Here is a 20,476-nt window from a genome sequence, read left to right as displayed (position 1 = left end):
CGTAATTTGCCATTCCTAATTTTTATGACTTATTTTCTCTCAATTATGAATTATTTCAAATAACCAACTTTGGCTTTGATATCGTTGTTTTCTACTTCATCAAGTTCTGCTTGTTATTTCCTTCAGTTTGGGGAGGGAGTATTCTGTTGTTCTTTGTCTATATTCCTGATATTGACATTTGAATTCATTTTTAGTTTAATATGTGCATTTTAGACTAAATAGGAAATAAGCAAATTTCTATATTTGCTTTAATTATATCCCTCAAGTAGTTTGTAGTATACCATTCTTCTATTTTTTTCCTCAAATTTTCATCATAAGATTCTTCTTTGATTCATGGAGTATTTAAAACTGTTTTTTAAATTTTGTATTGATTTCTCACATTAAGGGGTTTTAATCATTAATTTTTCTTAAGAATCACTATTTGGCCCCACGTAGCATCAATTTTTTTCATTCAACAAATATTGAGCACACATATATGCCAGGTACTGTTCTAGGTTACATCAGTGAAAAAAATAGATAAAAAATTTATGCCTCCCTGGAGTTCATGCTTTGTCAGTTCTTGAAAATGTCCCACATGTTAGAATAGAATGTGTATTTTTCATTTGTTCAGTGTAGTTGTTCTATATATGACCATTACATCAAGATTACTTTATTACTCAAATCATGTATATCCTTACTGATCTTTTTGCCTGCTTATTACATCAATTTCTAAGACAGGTATGTTAAAATTTCCTGCTGTGTTTGTGAATTTGTCTACTTCTCTTGTTTTTAATTACCACCCTTGGAGGCATATCCTTTTTAAAAGTAAGAAGACTGATTCTCAAATAAATAAACATGTCTTACCTTAAAAAGTTTGTAAAGAATGGATCCAGGATTCTAATTTAGTTGTCTCAATTATGGTAATATTAATTGTATGACTGCTGTCATCTGTTTTGTCTAACATCCTCATCTACTGACAACGTGAGTCTCTCCCCATTCTTTGGGAATCCCCTCCTCCCAGACTTGAACTAAATTCCTAATCAGAGTTCCCTGCTTCCTGACCAGCTGTGAATGTGCCCAGGACCGGCCATCATAGTATCCTGGGCCACACAACCCAAACTAGGCCAAAGAGAATCCTTCCTTTGGAGACAGACATATCCATCTTTGCCATATTGCTTCCCAGTAGTTATTTGGTTACCAGCCATTTCTGAATGTATCAAGGTAGCTAGCTAGGATATGTTGTGAGGTTCATTTTTGTTTAGCTGTTTATCAAGGACATTTTTCTCCTATATATGATATTAATCTAATCTGGAGATACTGCGTTTCCTTATTATTTCATCTCCACAGTTGGAATACATAATCTTCCATTTCTTTTAGTTTAAAAAAATAAATTTTAGTGCCATCTACAATGGAATTGACTGCATTGTTGAATAAAGTATGGTTTATTTAAAAAATCATTAAGTGTTACCACTTGCTAGGCATTGTGCTAGGAGGCACTGTGGATTCGGAATGGAATAAGACATAGGTCCCGCCTGACAGGACACAATGCAGTAGAAAAAGTCATGTTAAATGTGTGGAATTTAGGGGTTACAGGAGTGTGGACAGTAGGGGCAGTTCACTCAGCCAAAGGATAGGCAGTCAGGGAAGGCTTCACAGAGGAGGTAACATTTGAGTTGAGTTGTATCTTGAAATGAAAACTGATCAAGAAAGCACATTCCACGAAAAAGAAAAAAACCTGATTCTCCACAACTAATATTAAAATGTCAAAGTGATTTTTAAATTAGTCTCTTTTTATTCCTTTTTGTTTTTTGTTTGTTGGCTGCTATATCCCCATTTCTCACTGGCACTCAAATCAGGGTTTATACATATACATACCTATGCTGCCACTCTCCTGCCACCCACAGCCACCATGGCACTCATCTCTAACCAAACACAGAATTCTTTCCTTAGAGAGTCTACTCAACTCTACATTCCATTATTCATAAAGTAGAAAAAGTCAATCATTATTAATAAAGGAGACTGTGTGAGAGAAACTTGCTTACCGTTTCTAATTCGATTGGGCAGAGACATGGGAAGGGTGGACATACAGACGTAAGGCAGAGAGGTCTGGTTCTAAAATATCACTTGGGCCTTTTTTTAAAGTTCCAAATCTTAGGACACACGCTAGACTGATTAAATCTCAATCTGTGGAGGTGAGGGAAAGGTTTCAGTATTTTCAAAGCTTCGCAAATTATTTACAATGTACAGACAAGTTTGAGGACGACTGCCATAAATAGTCTTTGTTAGAAAAAGCCGAATTCATGATAGATTTGGAGTGAATAACCAAATTGCACTTCCTAGGAAGAGGATGTTCTAGGGCAAGAGGGAGGCCTCTGAATCTGGACTCTGGTTAATAAGCAGATACCAAGAGTGAAGACCAGAGGGGGCATCATCACCCAGGGGGGCAGAACCAGAGATGTTAGCTGTGTCCATAAAGCTGAGCTGAAGAGCTGGCCTTCAGGCACCATTTTTAAAAAATCAGTTTTCATGGCCTGATGCCAAATCTTCTCAGAAATGGTCATTTTTTATTTTCACTTCTTTCTATTTTTTTAGAAATGGGTAAGTACTAAAGCTTTAAAAGCAATCAGCACAACAACTGAATGAGCATAATTCTGCTACATTCAACTTTCTTTCAAGGTATTAAATCTGCATACAGGGAAAAAAAGTCCAGCTACTTTTAAAAAATCAATGAGATTATATTATGCTGAATTTAAATGCACATGCTGCATGAACAGAATACTCGATAGTGCTACCATTTATTTGAAAGTCATTTTGACAACTCATTACTTAATTAGAATTTTGGGTTAGATTTAAAAGTACAGAAAGCATTGCTTTGAAAGCAGAGCCAATATCAATACTATCTTAAGCTCTTTGCAAAAAAAAAAAAATCTACCTTTTAATTACACTACAATGATTCAAAATCTTAAGAGAAAAAGTCTTCAACTCTCACATTCATTCGGAATTTTAAAATCTCTCTCATGGGAGGAAAGGTAAGAGGAAAGAGTTTTCAAGACTTTTCTATATCTTAATGTCCTTTTTAACTTTGAATGTAAAAATGTATTTGTACTGATACAGTACTGTGAAATAAAGATCAGTTCAAGAATGTAATGAAGTTTGGGGCTTCCCTGGTGGCACAGTGGTTGAGAATCTGCCTGCCAATGCAGGGAACACGGGTTCGAGCCCTGGTCTGGGAAGATCCCACATGCCGCGGAGCAACTGGGCCCGTGAGCCACAACTACTGAGCCTGCACGTCTGGAGCCTGGGCTCCGCAACAAGAGAGGCCGCGATAGTGAGAGGCCTGCACACCGCGATGAAGAGTGGTCCCCGCTCGCCGCAACTAGAGAAAGCCCTCGCACAGAAACGAAGACCCAACACAGCCAAAAATAAATAAATAAATAAATAAATTTATATATACAAAAAAAAAAAAGAATATAATGAAGTTCAAAAGCACCTCCTCTTTTTCTGCACGGGGAACAATTTTACGGATTTAAATTAGAAAGGTCTAGTTGGGGGAAGGAGAAAGGGAAGGCAGAAGAGAGAAACAGGTGATCTGTGAACTAGAGCTGATCCTTAACTGCTCCCTAATAGAGGGAGAAGACTAAGGATTTTTGGAGCCAAACAAAAGTAATAAAGTGGAAAATGAAGTTTTAAAAACCACACACATCACTGAATATATCTATTTTCTTTTAGGCAAAGTAATTTTACAAAAGTAAATTTGATCTCAAATGATTTCACTCTTTTTCCATCTCTGAACTGAAAAGAAACAGGTCTAAGCCCAGTCTAGTGTACAAGTTCAAAATACTTAAATGACCCATACCACCTATTCAGAAAACACAATGAAATTGAGCTGTATTAGTGTCTGGTTAAAAATTACCTTATCTGTTCTTGGTTAAAAATCACCTTATCTATTCTTTGTTCCTTGCAAGTTCCGTTGAAGCACGCTCCCTAAGAGACAAAGAAAGGACTCCGTAAAATTCAGTTCCCAGTATAGGGACCCTCTAGCCTGTCCTGGTGGGATAAGTGCTGTCAGGAATGGAGCACCCTCTAGAGGCCAGGATTCCAGATAGTCTCTTCCCATCCATTAGAGCCACTTTTCTCAAGTACAGTCCCTGCAGGAACATCATCAGCATTATCTGAGAACTGGTTAGAATGCAAATTCGGGGGCCCTACCTGACTTACTACTTTGGGGCTACTATAACAAAATACCACAAACTGGGTACCTTATTAAGAACAGAAATTTATTTCTTACAGTTCTGGAGGGTGGAAGTCTAAGATCAAGGTGCCAGCTGATTCAGCATCTGGTGGGAGCCCACTTCCTAGCTTACAGATTGCACCTTGTAGCTGTGATCTCACATGATGGAGGAGGAGGGAGTTTTCTTGGGCCTCTTTTATAAGTGCACTAATCTTATTCATGAGAGCTCCATCCTCATGACCTAATCACCCCCAAGTGTCCCACAACCTAATATCATCTCCTTGGGGATTAGGATTTTAACATATGAATTTTGGGGACACAAACATTCAGATCATATAGCACCACCTTAGGCCAACTGAATCAGAAACCTCTGTGGTGGGGTGCAGCAATCTGTGTTTTAACAAGCCCTCCAGGTGATTCTGATGCACACTATATTTGAGAATAACTGACCTCAAACATGTCAGAGAATGAAGGTGTTACTGTGTAAAAAAATTAATTATACAGGCATGAATTAAGCTAAACTGTCTTTCCTCCAAGCAGATTAAAAACAAAACAAACAAACAAAAAAAAACTAAGTTGATGCTTATATCAAGCAAATACAAGGAGCTATAATTTAGGAAATGTCATGAGACCAAACTGTGGTTTAGATCTAATGTATGAAAAAAAGGTTTCAGCAATTCTGGAATTAACCTCAAAATATGGCTTTAAAGAATGATTGTGTCCCTTGATGGAAATGACAAAGTAATGTTAGTGTATAATGCCATAAATATAAGAAGAGTATGGGGAACCTCAACACCTATACCACCACTGATGGAGAGGACTAAGTAGTTTCATGGACCTTTAGCCCTTCCCATTTATTCAGGACTGCAATCTGTCACAAACCAGTTCATGGTTATCTGACTACAGAATGAGGCTGAACATGTCCACAGCCAAGGAGGAAATGAAAATAACAATCAAAAAACACTTCCTATATTTTTCATGATCTTTTTTATTTAACATATATAGTACATGTAAACTGGCATAAAATTCATAAAAATACAATTCCCCTATGCATTATCACTTTATTTCTGATACATCCTTTCATTTTCTCCTTAATATCATTGTTCTATTTTAACACTATGCTGTTTCTAAGCAATTTTAGAGGCTTATCTTTTTATAGAAATACTGCCCCAACTTTGTTTTTTTTTATGTCATAGCAATAGCTATTTTATCACTTCCTTGCCCATCCTAACCTTCCTCACACTAAAGCAAAATATTTTTAAATGCTAAAAATGCATAAAATACTGAGCTTTAATACTATTTTGTCATGTATATCGAACCTACCACTACTCTGTGCTGCCATAAAAGATATTCAAAATCTACAGCACCGGCTGCTACCAGATGTGACCAAGGCTGAGTGTGCAGTGTAGCCCAAGGCCTCTGTTCTAAACTGACTGGCCTAAAATATACTCATAGCTTGCTGGTGGAGTTACATCAATAAATACTGTTACAAAAGGAGTTTTCTGAAAAAAATAAACAAAAAACTAATTTGATTACTTTTATCTTTTCCCAGCATATGAAACAGTTATAATAGTATTTTAATGTTTTTCCTATATAGAATTTCAAATAATTACATGTGAACTTACTGGGAAAGGAATTACTGAAAGGTGGGAAGAATAGAGAATAACTAAAAGTAAAATTTTTTTAAAAAAATTGTAACTGCTGGATGTACAAAACATATTTACGAGAGAACCAATGGCAAATAAAGCAGAGCACACACTTCCGCTCTTCCTGCCCGTGGTGCTTCTCATCCTCCTCGACCTCAAGTGCCCACTTGCCATTTTTCTGCATTGCTTCATCATTGCTCAAATTCTACTCCTAATCCACAACTCCCCAGATGCTTCCTTGTTTTCTGAAACTGGCAAAAGACCAAGAAATAAGTCACCCGGTAAGTGAGAAAAAGGGGGCAGGCACCTGAAGACACTGACAATCTCCGCTGGAAGGAGGCTCCCTGGGAAAGGCGGGTTCTGGGGCAGGATGGGGGCTGCACAGTCCTCAGCCCAGGCTGTCTCGGCAGCTGTCTGCTCTAAGCAAGCTAGTGCTTCCCCCAGACCAGGCTTGTCCTTGGGCTCTGGTGAGAAGGCAGAAAGAGAACAGCTCTTCACTGGCTCCCCGGAGTGGGCACCGGAAACCATCCCTGAGGACTCAGGTCTCAAGGACAATCCACAATGAGGTTAATCTGCCTGTGGTTAATAAAGAGAACACTGTGTAATTAAACGTGTAGTCCACCAGAGTCATGGTTTGCTTAGAACGTTAAATCTTAAAACCATTTCTCAAAACTATGAGGATTCACTGTTTTGAAGAATCTAATTTCACACAAATTAACTTCTAAGAAACAAAAATTCATACTAGGAATTTAAAGCAGGTTGGAAAATTTTCCAAATAAAAATAAACAGGAAAGAAAAAAAACAAAGAGGAAGGCTGAATATATTCATTCCTCACACTGAAATGATGTTTTTTGGACCCAAAATTATAACATAAGGTTTAAGGCTTCGTCTTATTAAAGACAGGCAATTTTAAAAGTAAAATATAAAAACTCCATTCACTTATCATTATTCATTTACTTGTTTGACAAAAAAATTAGTCATATTTTATTGTATCTTAATAGTAAAAGAAAAATTACCACATACTACAGTCTACTGTTCCACTATAAATTATGTCTACTCAAATATACATTAGTTTCTAGATGTATTATATTTGTGGTTGTTCAAAATAGTTTTTCTTAAGACTACAATTATACAGGAAAAATTTTAAGTGGTTTAAAGTTATTAAAATATAAACATTTGAACAATACTAAAAATGAATAATACTAAAAATACACAATTGTCATTAAATTTTTTAAACCAAGAATAAGTACTTGATAAGCAACTAAATGTGTAAATAGCACTTATTTGACAAAGAATATTGAGAAAGACAGACAGACAGACAGACGCACACACACTAATGCCACATGGTTGGTAGTTAACAGGAATTTGGTCTTAAGGACTAGGTCCAAGAGCTTGGCTTAATAACAGGCAGGAAATGCTTCATTAACGAGAGCAACAGAGAACAAAAGAATGTGAAGAAGTGAAACAAACAGAGTTCTACATAGCAAATACCCACGTCTGCCCCATCTATTCTTACTGAAGTTGATGACAGGGGCTGACTTGACTGAGGAACTTACAATAATCGCTGAAATGTTCAAAAGACAAGAGCAAAACGCAGAGAAAAAAGCAAGTGTCATCAATAGTCCACGAACTGTAAAATGAGCCCCTAAACAGTTCGAAAGTGACTATATTTTCATATCACCCTTGTCACGACCCACCATATTTTTTATACAGGTAGTTTTGCTCACTTTAGGACAAATATTTAAGTCAAGTACAAGCATATACTCATTTGCATAGCAAATTTTAAGGGATGCATTGAAATAGTAACCAACTGATAAACGTATAAGTATTTTTACAATCAGAATGACATTCAAATTGACCAAATAAGACGTTTTTCATTTGAAAACAGTTACTTATAAAAGCTTTGGGGATTTGAATTAAAAACAAGGCATGAGTTATTAGCAAAACATGAAAACCATTACTGGTGGACTTCTCTGTAGGCAGCGGTCATTCCTCTATAACTTCTAAGACTTTGTAAACACTATTCTGGAATACAGTGGTGAAGTGAGGCTTGGACTCCTTTACTAAGAGGTTACATAAGGGAGGTTTCCCAGCATTAGCAGGATCTTCCACATCCCAGATTTCAGGCATACTGCAACCAGGCCTAGAAAAATTAATGTGCAGATTAAAAATCAATGTACATTTTATAATGGCAGATAAAGGAACACACTTTTTATGTTCCTGCTCTCATGTCATTTTTTTCTACTTAGTTTTTTTTTAAAAATCCTATCATAGTTATTTATATTTATGTAGGCTACCATAAATCCTCTTGAGAACAAGGTGAACACAGCGAAGGTAACTATAAAGAAAGAAGAGACATATAATATACATGAATTCAGGTGGTGGGGTAAGAAATCTCAGTTGAATTCTGCCTCAGCTACTTACCAAGAATTTGGTGTTGGGTAGTTCACTCAGTCTCACTCTCCACATTTGTAAAATGGGAAGTACCCATGACATAAGCGATTAAGGGAGAGACTGTATCAAGCACGTAGTCAGAGGTAATATACTGACACAGAACATTATACAGGCGTACCTCCGAGAGATCGCGGGTTTGGTTCCAGACCACCACAATAAAGCAAACATTGCAATAAAAGTGAGTTACACGAATTTTTTAGTTTCCAAGTGCATATAAAAGTTCTGTTTATATTGAAGTCTATTAAGTGTGCAGTAGAATTACATACCTTAATTTAAAAATTCTTTATTCCTAAAAAAACGTTAACCATCACTGAGTCTTCAGTGATAAGGCTTCAGAATCTTTTTGCTGGTGGGGGGCCTTGCCTTGATGTTGATGGCTACTGATTGATCAGGGTGATGGTTGCAGACAGCTGGGGTGGCCGTGGCAATTTCTTAAAATAAGACAATAATGAAGTTTGCCACCTTGATGGACTCTTCCTTTCATGAATGATTTCTGTGTAGCATGCAATGCTGTTTGACAGCGTTTTACCCACAGTAGAATTTCCTTCAAAATTGGAATCAGTACTCTCAAACCCTGCTGCTGCTTTATCAACTGAGTTTATATAATATTCTAAATCCTTTGTTGTCATTTTAACAATCTTCACAGCATCTTCACCAGGAGTAGATTCCATCTCAAAAAATTACTTTCTTTGCTTATGCATAAGAAGTAACTCCTCATCCATTAGTTTTATCATGAGATTGCAGCAATTCAGTCACATCTTCAGGCTCCACTTCTAATTCTAGTTGTCTTGCTATTTCTACCACATCTGCAGTTACTTCCTCCACTGATGTCTCGAACCCCTCAAAGTCATCCATGAGGGCTGGAATCAGCTTCTTCCAGGCTCCTGCTAATGTTGAGACTTTGAGCTCTTCCCATGAATCTCTAGAATGGTGGATCCTTTCCAAAAAGGTTTTCAATTGACTTTGCCCAGATCCATCAGAGGGATCACTAGCTATGGCAGCTATAGCCTTATAAAGTATATTTCTTAAATTATAAGACTTGGAAATGGAAATTACTCTTGATCCATGGGCTGCAGAATGGATGTTGCATTAGTAGGCATGAAAACAACATTAATCTTGTTGTACATCCATCAGAGCTCTTGGGTGACCAGGTGCATTGTCAATGAGCAGTCATATTTTGAAATGAACCTCTTTTTTCCGAGCAGTAGGTCTCAACAGCAGGCTTAACAAAATCAGTAAACCATGTTGTAAATAAACAGTTGTGCTGTCATCCAGGCTCTGTTTTTCCATTTATAGAGCACAGGCAAAACAGGTTTAGCATAATTCATAAGGGCCCTAGGATTTTCAGAACGATAAATGGAGCACTGGCTTCAACTTCAAGTCATCAGCTGCTTTAGCCTCTAATAAGAGAGTCAGCCTGTTCTTTGAAGCTTTGAAGCCAGGCATTGACTTGTCCTCTCTAGCTATGAAAGTCCTAGATGGCATCTTCTTCCAACAGAAGGCTATTTCATCATTGAAAATCTGTTGTTTAGGGTAGCCACCTTCATTAATGATCTTAGCTAGATCTTCTGGATAACTTGCTGCAGCTTCTACATCAGCACTTGTCACTTCACCTTGCGCTTTGATGTTATGGAGATGCTTTCTTTCCTTAAATCTCATGAACCAAACTCTATAGTTTCAAACTTTTCTTCTGCAGCTTCCTTACCTTCTCAGCCTTCATAGAACTGAAGAGAGTTAGGGCCTTGCTCTGAATTAGGCTTTGGGTTAAGGGAATGTTGTGACTGGTCTGATCTTCCATCCAGACCACTAAAACTTTCTCCATATCAGCAATAAGGCTGTTTCACTTTCTTATCGTTCATGTATTCATTGGAGTAGCACTTCTAATTTCTTTCAAGAACTTTTCCTTTGCATTCACAACATGGCTAACTGTTTGGCACAAGAGACCTAGCTTTTGGCCAATCTTGGCTTTTGACCTGCCTTCCTTACTAAACTTAATCATTTCTAACTTTTGATTTAAAGTGAGAGACATGCAACTCTTTCACTTGAACACTTAGAGACCACTGAAAGGTTATTAACTGGCCTGTGTCTCAGGGAATAGGGAGGCCCAAGGAGAGGGAGAGAGATGGGGGGAATGGCTGGTTGGAGGAACAGTCAGGACACACACACCCATCAAGTTTGCCATCTTATATGGGTACAGTACATGGTGCCCCAAAACAATTACAATAGTAACGTCAAAGATCACCTAATCAGTAACTGATATATTACTTTCAAATCTATATTACCTAACTATTTTATAATCACCAATGTAATAACTGATTCAGGGAATTATAAGAAGTGGATGCAAGAACTACCTGGTGAAAGGCTATTGATTATAAAGGAGATTTGTCTCCTTAAAATGGAGAGAATTGGGGAACATTCTTTAATCAAGTGATCAAACTTAGCATCACCAATAATAGAACAAAGTGACAGGTACCTACCAAAGTGACATAATGGAAAGTACACACCTTCTACGTACTATTCTTGCCAAATTTTGTCAAACTGAATCTAATCATGTGGAATAAATTAGACAAATCCAAATGTGGGACATTCTTACAAGACAACTGGCTTGGACTCTTCCAAATATCAATAAAAACAAAAAAGGTGAAAGGAATTTCACAATGTTTATTTTTTTTTAATATTAAAAAACAGAAAAATCAAGGAAAAATTATATAGATATTTGCAACAGCTTATGTTTTGTCATAGTTGTTTCACTTTTCTTTATAAGAGAAAAAACCATTTCCAACAAGTCCCTTTTATTCCCAATGGCAGTCCCACTTCCCTGCTCTCCACCACGAGGCAAGCACTAGACAGGAATGCACATGCTTTCTCCTTTTCAATAACATTTTTAATTTAAAGGTAACCTTCACCCAAAATGTGTCAAAATATAAACCTATCAAAATAAATAAGTGAAAGTCACTGTCACCTCCAACACCGTTTCTCAGAGGTGGCTTCTATAAACAATCCAGCATACATGCTGCTAGACCTTTTTTATTCACGTTCAGACATACAAGCACACAAAAACATAGGCACAGGCATATTTATATTCACAGATGCTCCTGGGTTGCTTTTACAAAAACAAGATTAACCTGGGACTCCTCACTTAGCAATAAAAAGTGGTCATTGTTGCATTTCATAAAGACCTACTTTATTCTTTTTCATAGATGCTAGTACTTCTATGTATTATTTAACCACTCTTTTATGGATGGATATTTTAATTGTTTCTCATTTTGTCATTATAAAACAATGCTGATATAAACAATTTTATGCCCATATTTTTCTGTAAACTAAACTTCTAAAAGCAGCACTATCACTATGTCAACAGGCTATACAATTTTCACTTTGTTTCTATCAAATTATCTCCCAAAAAGGTATTACCAGTGAGTGTTCCTGCAAAGAGTGTTCAGTGCACACTTTTTTGCACACCCTTGCCGACACTAGATTCTACCAATGTACGAAAATATGACTGAACTTGGGTTTTCTACGTTTTAATTTTCTCACACATACTAAGGCCAAACTGTTATTACACTGCAGGCCAATGATAGTAGAGAGTAAAACATACATGAAATACCAGCTACTGAGTTCAACTGCTTTCAGGAAAAGAAGAAGGCAAAGAGTTGCCTTTGTGAGCTCTGTCTAACATTCTTTAGTCCTTTTCTGAGTTTTCTGAAGTTTCCCCAGGCCAGCCAGCTACATCTTTAAAATGGCATTAGTGAAAATCTGAATAATTTTCTTCTGAATTCACGTATTTTAATTTTATGTCAACTCTATTATGGGAATTAATGAGAAAGAGAGCAGAGAACTGAGAATAAAAAAGGTGTTAATTAAAAACTCATCTACAACTTGCATTTGAGTATATTTTCCTACTTGTATTTGAACACAGGGTATCAAGTATTTAAGGAATAATCAAGCATACAATTAAGCCACTTTGTAAATGACAGCACATAAATACAGTGCCCACCAAGGTGCCGAGCACAGTTTAAGCTCCAGATAGATATTAGTCCCTCTTCCCTTTCTTCTCCTATTTGAATCCCCCTACTTGCTCCCCCTGTTCTGCCATATCTTTCTTTTCCAGTAACATACAGCTGGTCTCACGCTGGCATAACAGACAGAATTGGAGAGTGAGGGCCAAGGGAATAAAGAAGATCCCGATTCTGGTAGAGAGCTCTCTGGCCAGAAACTCAGTTCTTCCTACTGCAAAGGTATGTGCTAAGTATTAGTCCTTCTTCCCTTTCCTCTTCTGTTTGAGCCCTCCACCTGCTTCCCTGTCAGGACAGAAAGCACAGCTGTGTTCTGTCTCCAGCTTTAAGCAGAGTGCACCTCTCTAAGATTTCCTGAGACTTATAATCCTGCAGTAGATAGTGTTCTTTCAGTAACTGAGCAGGGAAACCAGATGAGAGGAAGCCACTTCTTCAGCTTCCTCCCTCCCCACTCCTACTGCAACAAATACAACAAGGGCAAGTCAAGGTCCAGAGTGGGGGAAGCCGGCACACACCTCCACCCCTCTCGACTCTCAGTCTTAAAGCCTGTAAGTGAGCTCGAAATGGAGATGATCAGAAGCCAGTTAATTTACTGCTGACTTTGTTTAGCATGTAAGATTTATTACCATACTTCCTAAATTTGTCTTTTGATCCTTTCTTGTGTACAAAAGCCAGTGCTCTGCCCATCAGAACATGAGACTGCTACAACTATGCAAATCCAAGGAGCTCCATCAACATCTTAGCTCCATCAACATCAACGGCCTTAGTTGCTCCACGTCATGTGTATCTTCCCGGACCAGGGATTGAACCCATGTCCCCTGCACTGGCAGGCGGATTCTTAACCACTGCGCCACCAGGGAAGTCCCTTTTTTTTTTTTTTTTTTTTTTTCAGAATGAAGCACCTTAGCCTCTGCAATTTCCACATATTCAAAACACTATGCAGGAGTATAGGAAAAAATGAAGAAACTTCAATCAAGGTTCATAATTAGCTTGGGGAAAAAAGGTCACGAAATAATTTTTATGTTCCAGTAACCTACAGGTGTTTCAGGCTGGCATCACTGAACTGGAGAGTCGGAGAGTAAACCCTAAGGCAGTAAAGAAGATCCCAATGCTGGTGGAAATCTCTGCCAAAAAACTGAGTCCTTCTGACTGCAAATGTCAGCCCACCATTCATTTATTACAGTGTCTTCATCAAATTATTATGAGAGATGCTTATGACTTTTTGTCCTAAATTTATATAACAAAGTTAAAGGTTATGTATATAAGTTTGACATATATTCTTACGTTCATAAAGACTTAAAGTGTTTTCTAAATTATGACTCAATAACATTTTCTGTAGATCCTGATTAAATTCAAATCACCTGTGACATATTCAATGGAAAATCATTCAACAATAAAAATTTATTTGAGTTTCCTTGTGGGCAATGCTTGATAGGTACTGTGTCACTGAACTATTTTTACTCCTAAGTCAATGTTTAATCATTTCATCTTAACACCCTTGTGTATTGTTGAAATACATGGTAAATGAGTATGATTAAGCCACAGATACAGCAATCTCCTGGAGACTTCTGTTTACTTAAAGAGTAGTGAGAATTTTAAAAATAATAGTATTCCATAAAATATCCTTGATTTCTGATAAAACTATTCCTTTCTGTATTCCTCATGGGGTGAATGCTCTGGTATTTTAATAGCAAGCTATCATCTGCTGTCTAGTCACCCAAGTGTAACATTTCTAAACAGTCAACTTTAGAATTCACATTTGCTTTTAAAATCTTACTCTTATTGCTCTACTCTGCTTAGTGAACTTCTCTGTGGAAATAGATACTTTTTAAAACTATAAACCCAAGAGAATATGGGTCACCTTAAGGTTAATTATTTTCCCACTCAAATAAGATGCAAAACAGAAAGAAAGAAGTTCACTCTGAGTTGATGCTGGGAGGGGGGTCCCATCTATCACAGGATATGGTATGGTGCAGAGATGTGGTATGGACAAAGCTGCCTGACTTCATTATAATGAGACTCTCCATTATTTGGTTTCAGACTCCACAAGTCTTTTGAAAGAAAATACATCCAACTTTAAATAAAAGTTTCTCAAAAAAACATCAAAGGCAAATATGAACAATTTGGGAAATTAACAGTAAGTGCCAATACCTTTAAGGTAATGTGCACATGTAAATCATTATAAAAATAAATAGATGTTTAAAATGACTAGAAAAGAAAAAACTCCAAATAATTATCAAAAAAGTTTTTTCTGCTTATACTTTGCTATTATATACATCTCACACATACAACTAGTAAAGCACTTGCCATGAAACTGAATTAACTTTAATGTCTTATGAATATAAAATACTGTATTGAGTACTCACTTGGATCTTCTTATACACCAGGACTCTTCCAGAACGTAGTAATTCACTTGTAACTTTATCAATTCTCGCTTCACTTCTTCAGCTGCTTTTCGACTATACATTGAATATACTATTTTCGTTCTGGCTCTAAAGAAAAATAATTAGGCAGAAGATTTTCAAGATCAAAAGAATGCAATCAACCTATTTGGACAAAAGCACTGAATGGAGCTAGAAGAGGGACTCTACAGAAGAATCAGGTCAAGGGAACATTCTTCACAGGAGTTCCTGCTAAGGGGCATTGGGGAAGTCAGTCGAAAAAAGCACAAGAGTCCTGAGAGAAAAAGTTCAGTTTAATGAATCCCTTCATTTCCAAACTTAGTCTTTTGGTTTGTTTGAGTGCTTGTTTTTGTTTTAAATTTTCCATCACTCTATCACAAATAAGAGTATGAGCTACACAGACACAACTACAGGACTACTTTAAAGGTACAACAGTCCTAACTTTGAGAACAAACAATTAGCATTAAATGGCTCTCCATTTTATTCCTAATTTAATAAAAAACAAAATACAAAAAATTAAACTTATTCAACACAATTGCTCTGGAAATTAGTTTGCTAAAATTGATTTTTTAATGAAAAAGCTTTTTATTTATAAAAGGTATGTCTCGTTGTTACACAAAATATTAATAAGGATTCACCAGTCACTTAGGAAATGACTAGCTGACCAACCTAGAAATTGCATGAAAATTAAATCTATTTCCTTTACAAAGAGAACACAACACTCTAGCTTATGAAAAAATAGTAAAAAAACCCCAAAAAACAAGATCATTCTAGTAGGCTATATTGGTGAAAATCAGAAAAAAACCCTCTTTGAATGGGATTCCATCTCAACTGACTCCTCAGAATTCAAGAAAAATAGCCTATAAGAAAACCTTAATAAAAACTATAGACTAGTGAATCTTCTGGGGAACTTAAAGGTGATGATAGCTAATAAGGACCTGGGTGTCTGGAGCCCTGTAACCTGTATAAAACAGACATGGGGTGATTTCTTTTTGCTGCCTAGGAGAGAAGATAACCCCAAAGACTGTAGTTTTATTGTCCTATGGGGCCTTAACAGTTTGTATTGAACTTAGCCATCTTATTTCAGCATTCTTTGTCCCCAAACTCTATAAACCCCAGTTCACCATATCCTTTTGAAACACTTCTCATTATTTTGCTGGTTCCCTCACTCACTATTTGTAAGAAAAATTTGTTTTCAACAATGTGATATTTGTGTACTAACCTCAAACCTGCATCTTCATAATGTGGATGATTCACAATGGGTCGAAGTGCGGAGAGTTTAACACTTGCCATTGTGGGCATGGCACCTGCAAACACTGCATCTGCAAAGCAGGAAGGAAGGTCTCAGGAAGACACCTGGTGAGCATGACAAGGGGTCTCCTTCTGGTCAACTCAGTTACTTCCCAGGTGAAAAAGCTGAGGCCCGAATCATGATAAAGATTCAATGACAGAACCAGAATGAAGTCAGGTAGCTAATAAAATGGTGGTCAGCAACCAAGCCTGGATAAACTATTTTCCTTGGAAGATAAAGCCTCATTGTATGTCTCATCATTGAGGATTTCCGTTTCTTTTGTTTGTTTTTAATGTCTTTTCCTCCTTCTAGGAAAGAAGTAACAAATGACTAGGGAAGTTTTATAGCACCTAGGAATTCTGGAAGATGATTTAATATTCAGTCACTTGATACTCAGATGACAACAAAAACCTCTCTTTCTATACATGAATAAAATATCACATTCCATGAGTTCATTTCAAGAAGGAATGTGAAGGGCTAAGATTAAAAATTAATTAGGAAAATAAGCATAACATAAATTATTTTAAAATGTGCCATGCAAAACTTTGGATATACTTTGAAAAAAATTAGAATTTATGTAAAATAGAGAAATAAATTACTAAGAAAATACATGTAACATTTCCTTTGCAAACTACATAAGCAAGACTGACATCTCTCTCTTTCTGGATAATCTAGAAGCAGGACTGCTTAGAAAGACTGAAAGTAACTTGGGTTGAGGATTGTGCAGTTGTACATAAAACTGTAGGGAAAACCACAGTTTTCCTGGAAGTAAAACCATTGGAAGTAACTTGGGTTGAGGATTGTGCAGTTGTACATAAAACTGTAGGGAAAACCACAGCTAAATAATATGACCTTTTTTTACCTGGTTTAGTGCTATATTTAATCCATTCTATAAGTTCTTCTTGCGGCAAATTGCTGAACTCCCCTACAATATTCCACTGGGTTTGCAGATTTGCTGAACCTTGTATCGACATGGCTGCTAACACAGCAAAAACAACAGCACCAGGATGTACTTTGCAAAAGAGCCATCCAAATAGCTGAAACCAAATTAAGAATACATTGACAATTGTTAGTACAAACCAGCCTGCATCCAACTTCCCAGAGAAGAATACAGTCTCTGCTAGAATCCCAGATACAGGACTAATAATTCTAAGGAAAAGTTCCAGAAACAATAACCTGAGGGATCAAAACAATTCTACCATTAGCCTAATATAGGTGGGACATGATTTAAGAAACTCTTCCGTCAACTTGCTCTACTCTCAGATTCGGGTACGGCCAGGCCTACCTACATAATTTGCCAGACTCAGTGCAAAATAAAAATGTGGGTTCCTTGGGACTTTCCTGGCAGTCCAGTGGTTAAGACTCCATGCTTCCACTGCAGGGGGCACGGGTTCAATCCCTGGTCAAGAACTAAGACCCCACATACCACGTGGTGCAGTCAAAAAAAAAAAAAAAAATGTGGGTTCCTTGTCTGACATTTTTTAAGAAGTTCAAAACAGCCACAGCAGAGCATCAATCTAGGTGCAGAGTCCTTCTGAGTGTGGGCCCCTGTGCGATCACTGCTTTCCTATCAACATCTGTAGTTATCATTCATGAATTCAGCCTGCACTGAATGAGTGTTTGTTGTACACCAAGGACTATTTTAGAAGTTAAAAGGATAAGGGATCTGCTTTGGCCCTTACCTCTTAGGAAAGATTAGTACAAAACCATGAAGAACTTTAATTATAAACAATTTAAAGAATTTTGGGTAATTTAATATTATTTTAGGGACACTCAATAACAAAGGCTGGGGTAAAATTATCATAGCAGCTATAATGCCAACATAACAATCATCTCACCTGTCTTGAGCAGATCAAGGAAGCCATAACGCACATGTGTGGCGTCAAAAAGAGTTTTAGTCTCATAATTAAAACACCAAGGACTGTGTATGCTAACAGTTGCAATGCATGATAAACCAGCTGAAAGAAAGAGAAAATATTTTTACTCCTACTATTTGTGAAGTTTAAGAATATATTGTTAAATTGGTGAATATATAGAAAAGGGTACTTTTTCTTAGTAACAATATTTTGATTTCTGAAATAATATTTAATAATATTTAATATTATAATCAACAGTTTGATTTTTGAAAGTCTTAAAATTCACTTTCAAACTTGTCCCTTTTATTAGAGGGCTAAAATTATAAAGTCCCTCAGGGAAGTGGTCCTATAATTCTGCTCAGAATCAAGCCTGGGGTTAATAAAGCCCACATTTCTGAACCAGATGGAAATATGAAGTACAGTATCATGAACTATAGTCACCACGCTGTTGCTGAGACAGTAGATCTTAAAAGTCCTCTTCACAAGAAAAAAAAAAAAATTTTGAGTAACTATGTATGGTAACGGATGTTAACTAGACTTATCATGGTGATCATTTCACAATATATACAAATTCAAGTCATTACGTTGTACATCTGAAACTAATATAATATTATATGTCAATTATACCTCAATTAAAAAAAAAAAAACCAGGCTGAATCTCCAGGAGATGTGAATAGCAACCAGTCCCATCTCTGAGGCCTCAGGGCAAGGTGAGCAGAGAAAAAAGGGATCCCTAATCATGCGAAAGACACTCTGCATACGTGTCTAAATGGTCTCCAGCAATGAACTGCTATTACCTTGAGGGTGATCAGGGCCGACCAAATGAGTTTCCTACCTAATTGCTCTAACAAATGAATGGTCATGTTTGTAGTATTCTCGTAAAAACACATACAGGCCTATTTTGAAGATGATTAGTGACTTACCAATAAAGTTAGAAAATGGAACGAGAAAGAAAAATCCGAATACATACAAACATTAAAACAAGGCAAATTTTGGTAATATTAAGTCTTTACCTCTCCATGATCAAATTGGTGTTTTCTGAAATGGAAAAAGAAATACTATCATTGAATCACTACTGAAGCACTTACTTCAATCATGCACATTTTTATCTTACAAATATGAGTTTTACAACTTCTGTAATATTCCCTCAGGACACATACATGTAAATCAAAATAACTGAAAGTTATAAACCAAAACTGGTGCTACAGTCTTTTAAAACAGTTTATTTTGCATATCCCACATATCTGACTACACGGATATTTATTAGGCCAACAAGGCGTGCTGGCTGTGTATCAGATACCTCACTGGTAATATAACCTGGCAAAGCAGGGAGTGAAAAGAAACTCTGCAGCCCTCACAGTCCCATACCCCTACTTCCTGTCCCCAGCAGTCCCTCAGCTCCCCCGTAAATTCTAGCTGCTTTAGAGACAATTTAGGAAGCCACACACAAGACTTTTTTTCAGCAGCAGCTCTGGAATACAAAAATAGCCACATAATGCCAGCTTTACCTTTGCTTGACAGTTTTAATTTCCTAAGAAAGGATGCATCTTTATAGGCCCATATATCCTCCCCACATCTCACTCCGGTCCCCTTCCCCGCACCCCGACCCCGTGTTGAGTCTCATCACAGCAGTGAGAGCAACCTTTTGAAAATGGGAATCCAGACATGCCACTCCCTTACTTAAAACTTTCCAATCGGCTATGGGGATTTTTGTAATTAAAGTAAACTCTCAAATCCTTACCATGCTACACATAGTCCTCCTAATCTGGTTCCCCACCTGCCATCCTGGAAACTCATCTTCTACCAGGTTCCCTCTTGATCACTGTGCTCCAGTCATACTAGACTAATTTTATGCCTTAAAACATCAAAGAGCTGCCTTTGACTCCCATATTCAGTGCCCCTTACCTTGATCACTCCCACTCCATTTCCCTGTTTTATCTTCTCACAGAAAACACAGTTTTCACTTATTGGTTTATTTGATTATCATATGTCTCTCCTTACTAAAATGAACCCTTCAGGAGGACCAGGTACAAATCCATCCATCCACTCAATTTCATTGAGCCCTGAGCAGTAAACAAGATGGAAAAAGATCCGTGCCCTCACAGAGTTTACATATAAGTTGAAGGAGACAAACAAAAAGCAAATAAACATACATCACATGGCGATAAATACCGTGGGGAAAAAAGGAAACAGGGTAGAAGATGCAGGGAGTGCTGGCTGGCTGGGATGGCATATATTATCAGTGTGGTCACCAACTGAGTGACATCTGAGCAAAGCCTGAAGGAGCTGAGAGTTTGAGCCTGAGGATCCCTCAGGGAAGAAGAACACTTCAGGCAGAGAGAACAGACATGGCAAAGCCTCATGGTAGCAGGCTCCCTGACAGGCTAACAGCAAAGACAGCATGATTAGGGAGAAGAGGGAGTGAGGAGGAGAATGAGATGAGGGAGATCCAGGAGAAGGGTACTGACAGGGAAGCACATTCTGAGGCTCAGTACTGTGTTCGCAAAGTTTAAGATTCTCATTAGACACCCAAGTAGAAATGACAAACAGGGAATCGTATGTATAAATCTGGAGTTCAAGGGAGAAGTCTGGATCAGAGAC

The 20,476-nt window shown here is 37.3% G+C and overlaps 1 protein-coding gene across 2 annotated transcripts in view; it reads right to left on the bottom strand.

The window, feature by feature from the left end:
* Positions 1 to 5,198: 5,198 nt before the first annotated feature.
* The window catches only part of DPY19L1 (dpy-19 like C-mannosyltransferase 1), a 96,693-nt gene continuing 81,415 nt past the window's right edge, over positions 5,199 to 20,476 (bottom strand). The window contains exons 17-23 of one of the 2 annotated variants that reach the window (XM_059933621.1): positions 18,889 to 18,913; positions 17,858 to 17,977; positions 16,882 to 17,056; positions 15,951 to 16,050; positions 14,693 to 14,818; positions 7,818 to 7,999; positions 5,199 to 6,432 (exon numbers count right to left, since the gene is read on the bottom strand). In XM_059933621.1, coding sequence (XP_059789604.1) covers positions 7,843 to 7,999; positions 14,693 to 14,818; positions 15,951 to 16,050; positions 16,882 to 17,056; positions 17,858 to 17,977; positions 18,889 to 18,913 — 703 coding nt within the window. In that variant the 3' untranslated portion in view covers positions 5,199 to 6,432; positions 7,818 to 7,842. Of the gene's footprint in view, positions 8,000 to 14,692; positions 14,819 to 15,950; positions 16,051 to 16,881; positions 17,057 to 17,857; positions 17,978 to 18,888; positions 18,914 to 20,476 lie in introns of both variants that reach the window. The other variant, XM_059933620.1, reaches the window with a different exon arrangement.

Source organism: Balaenoptera ricei, chromosome 9 (genome assembly GCF_028023285.1).
Source record: "Balaenoptera ricei isolate mBalRic1 chromosome 9, mBalRic1.hap2, whole genome shotgun sequence".
Lineage (NCBI taxonomy): Eukaryota > Metazoa > Chordata > Mammalia > Artiodactyla > Balaenopteridae > Balaenoptera > Balaenoptera ricei.
The sequence above is the reverse complement of the archived record's forward strand: the minus strand, read 5'-3'. Positions and strand labels throughout refer to the sequence as shown.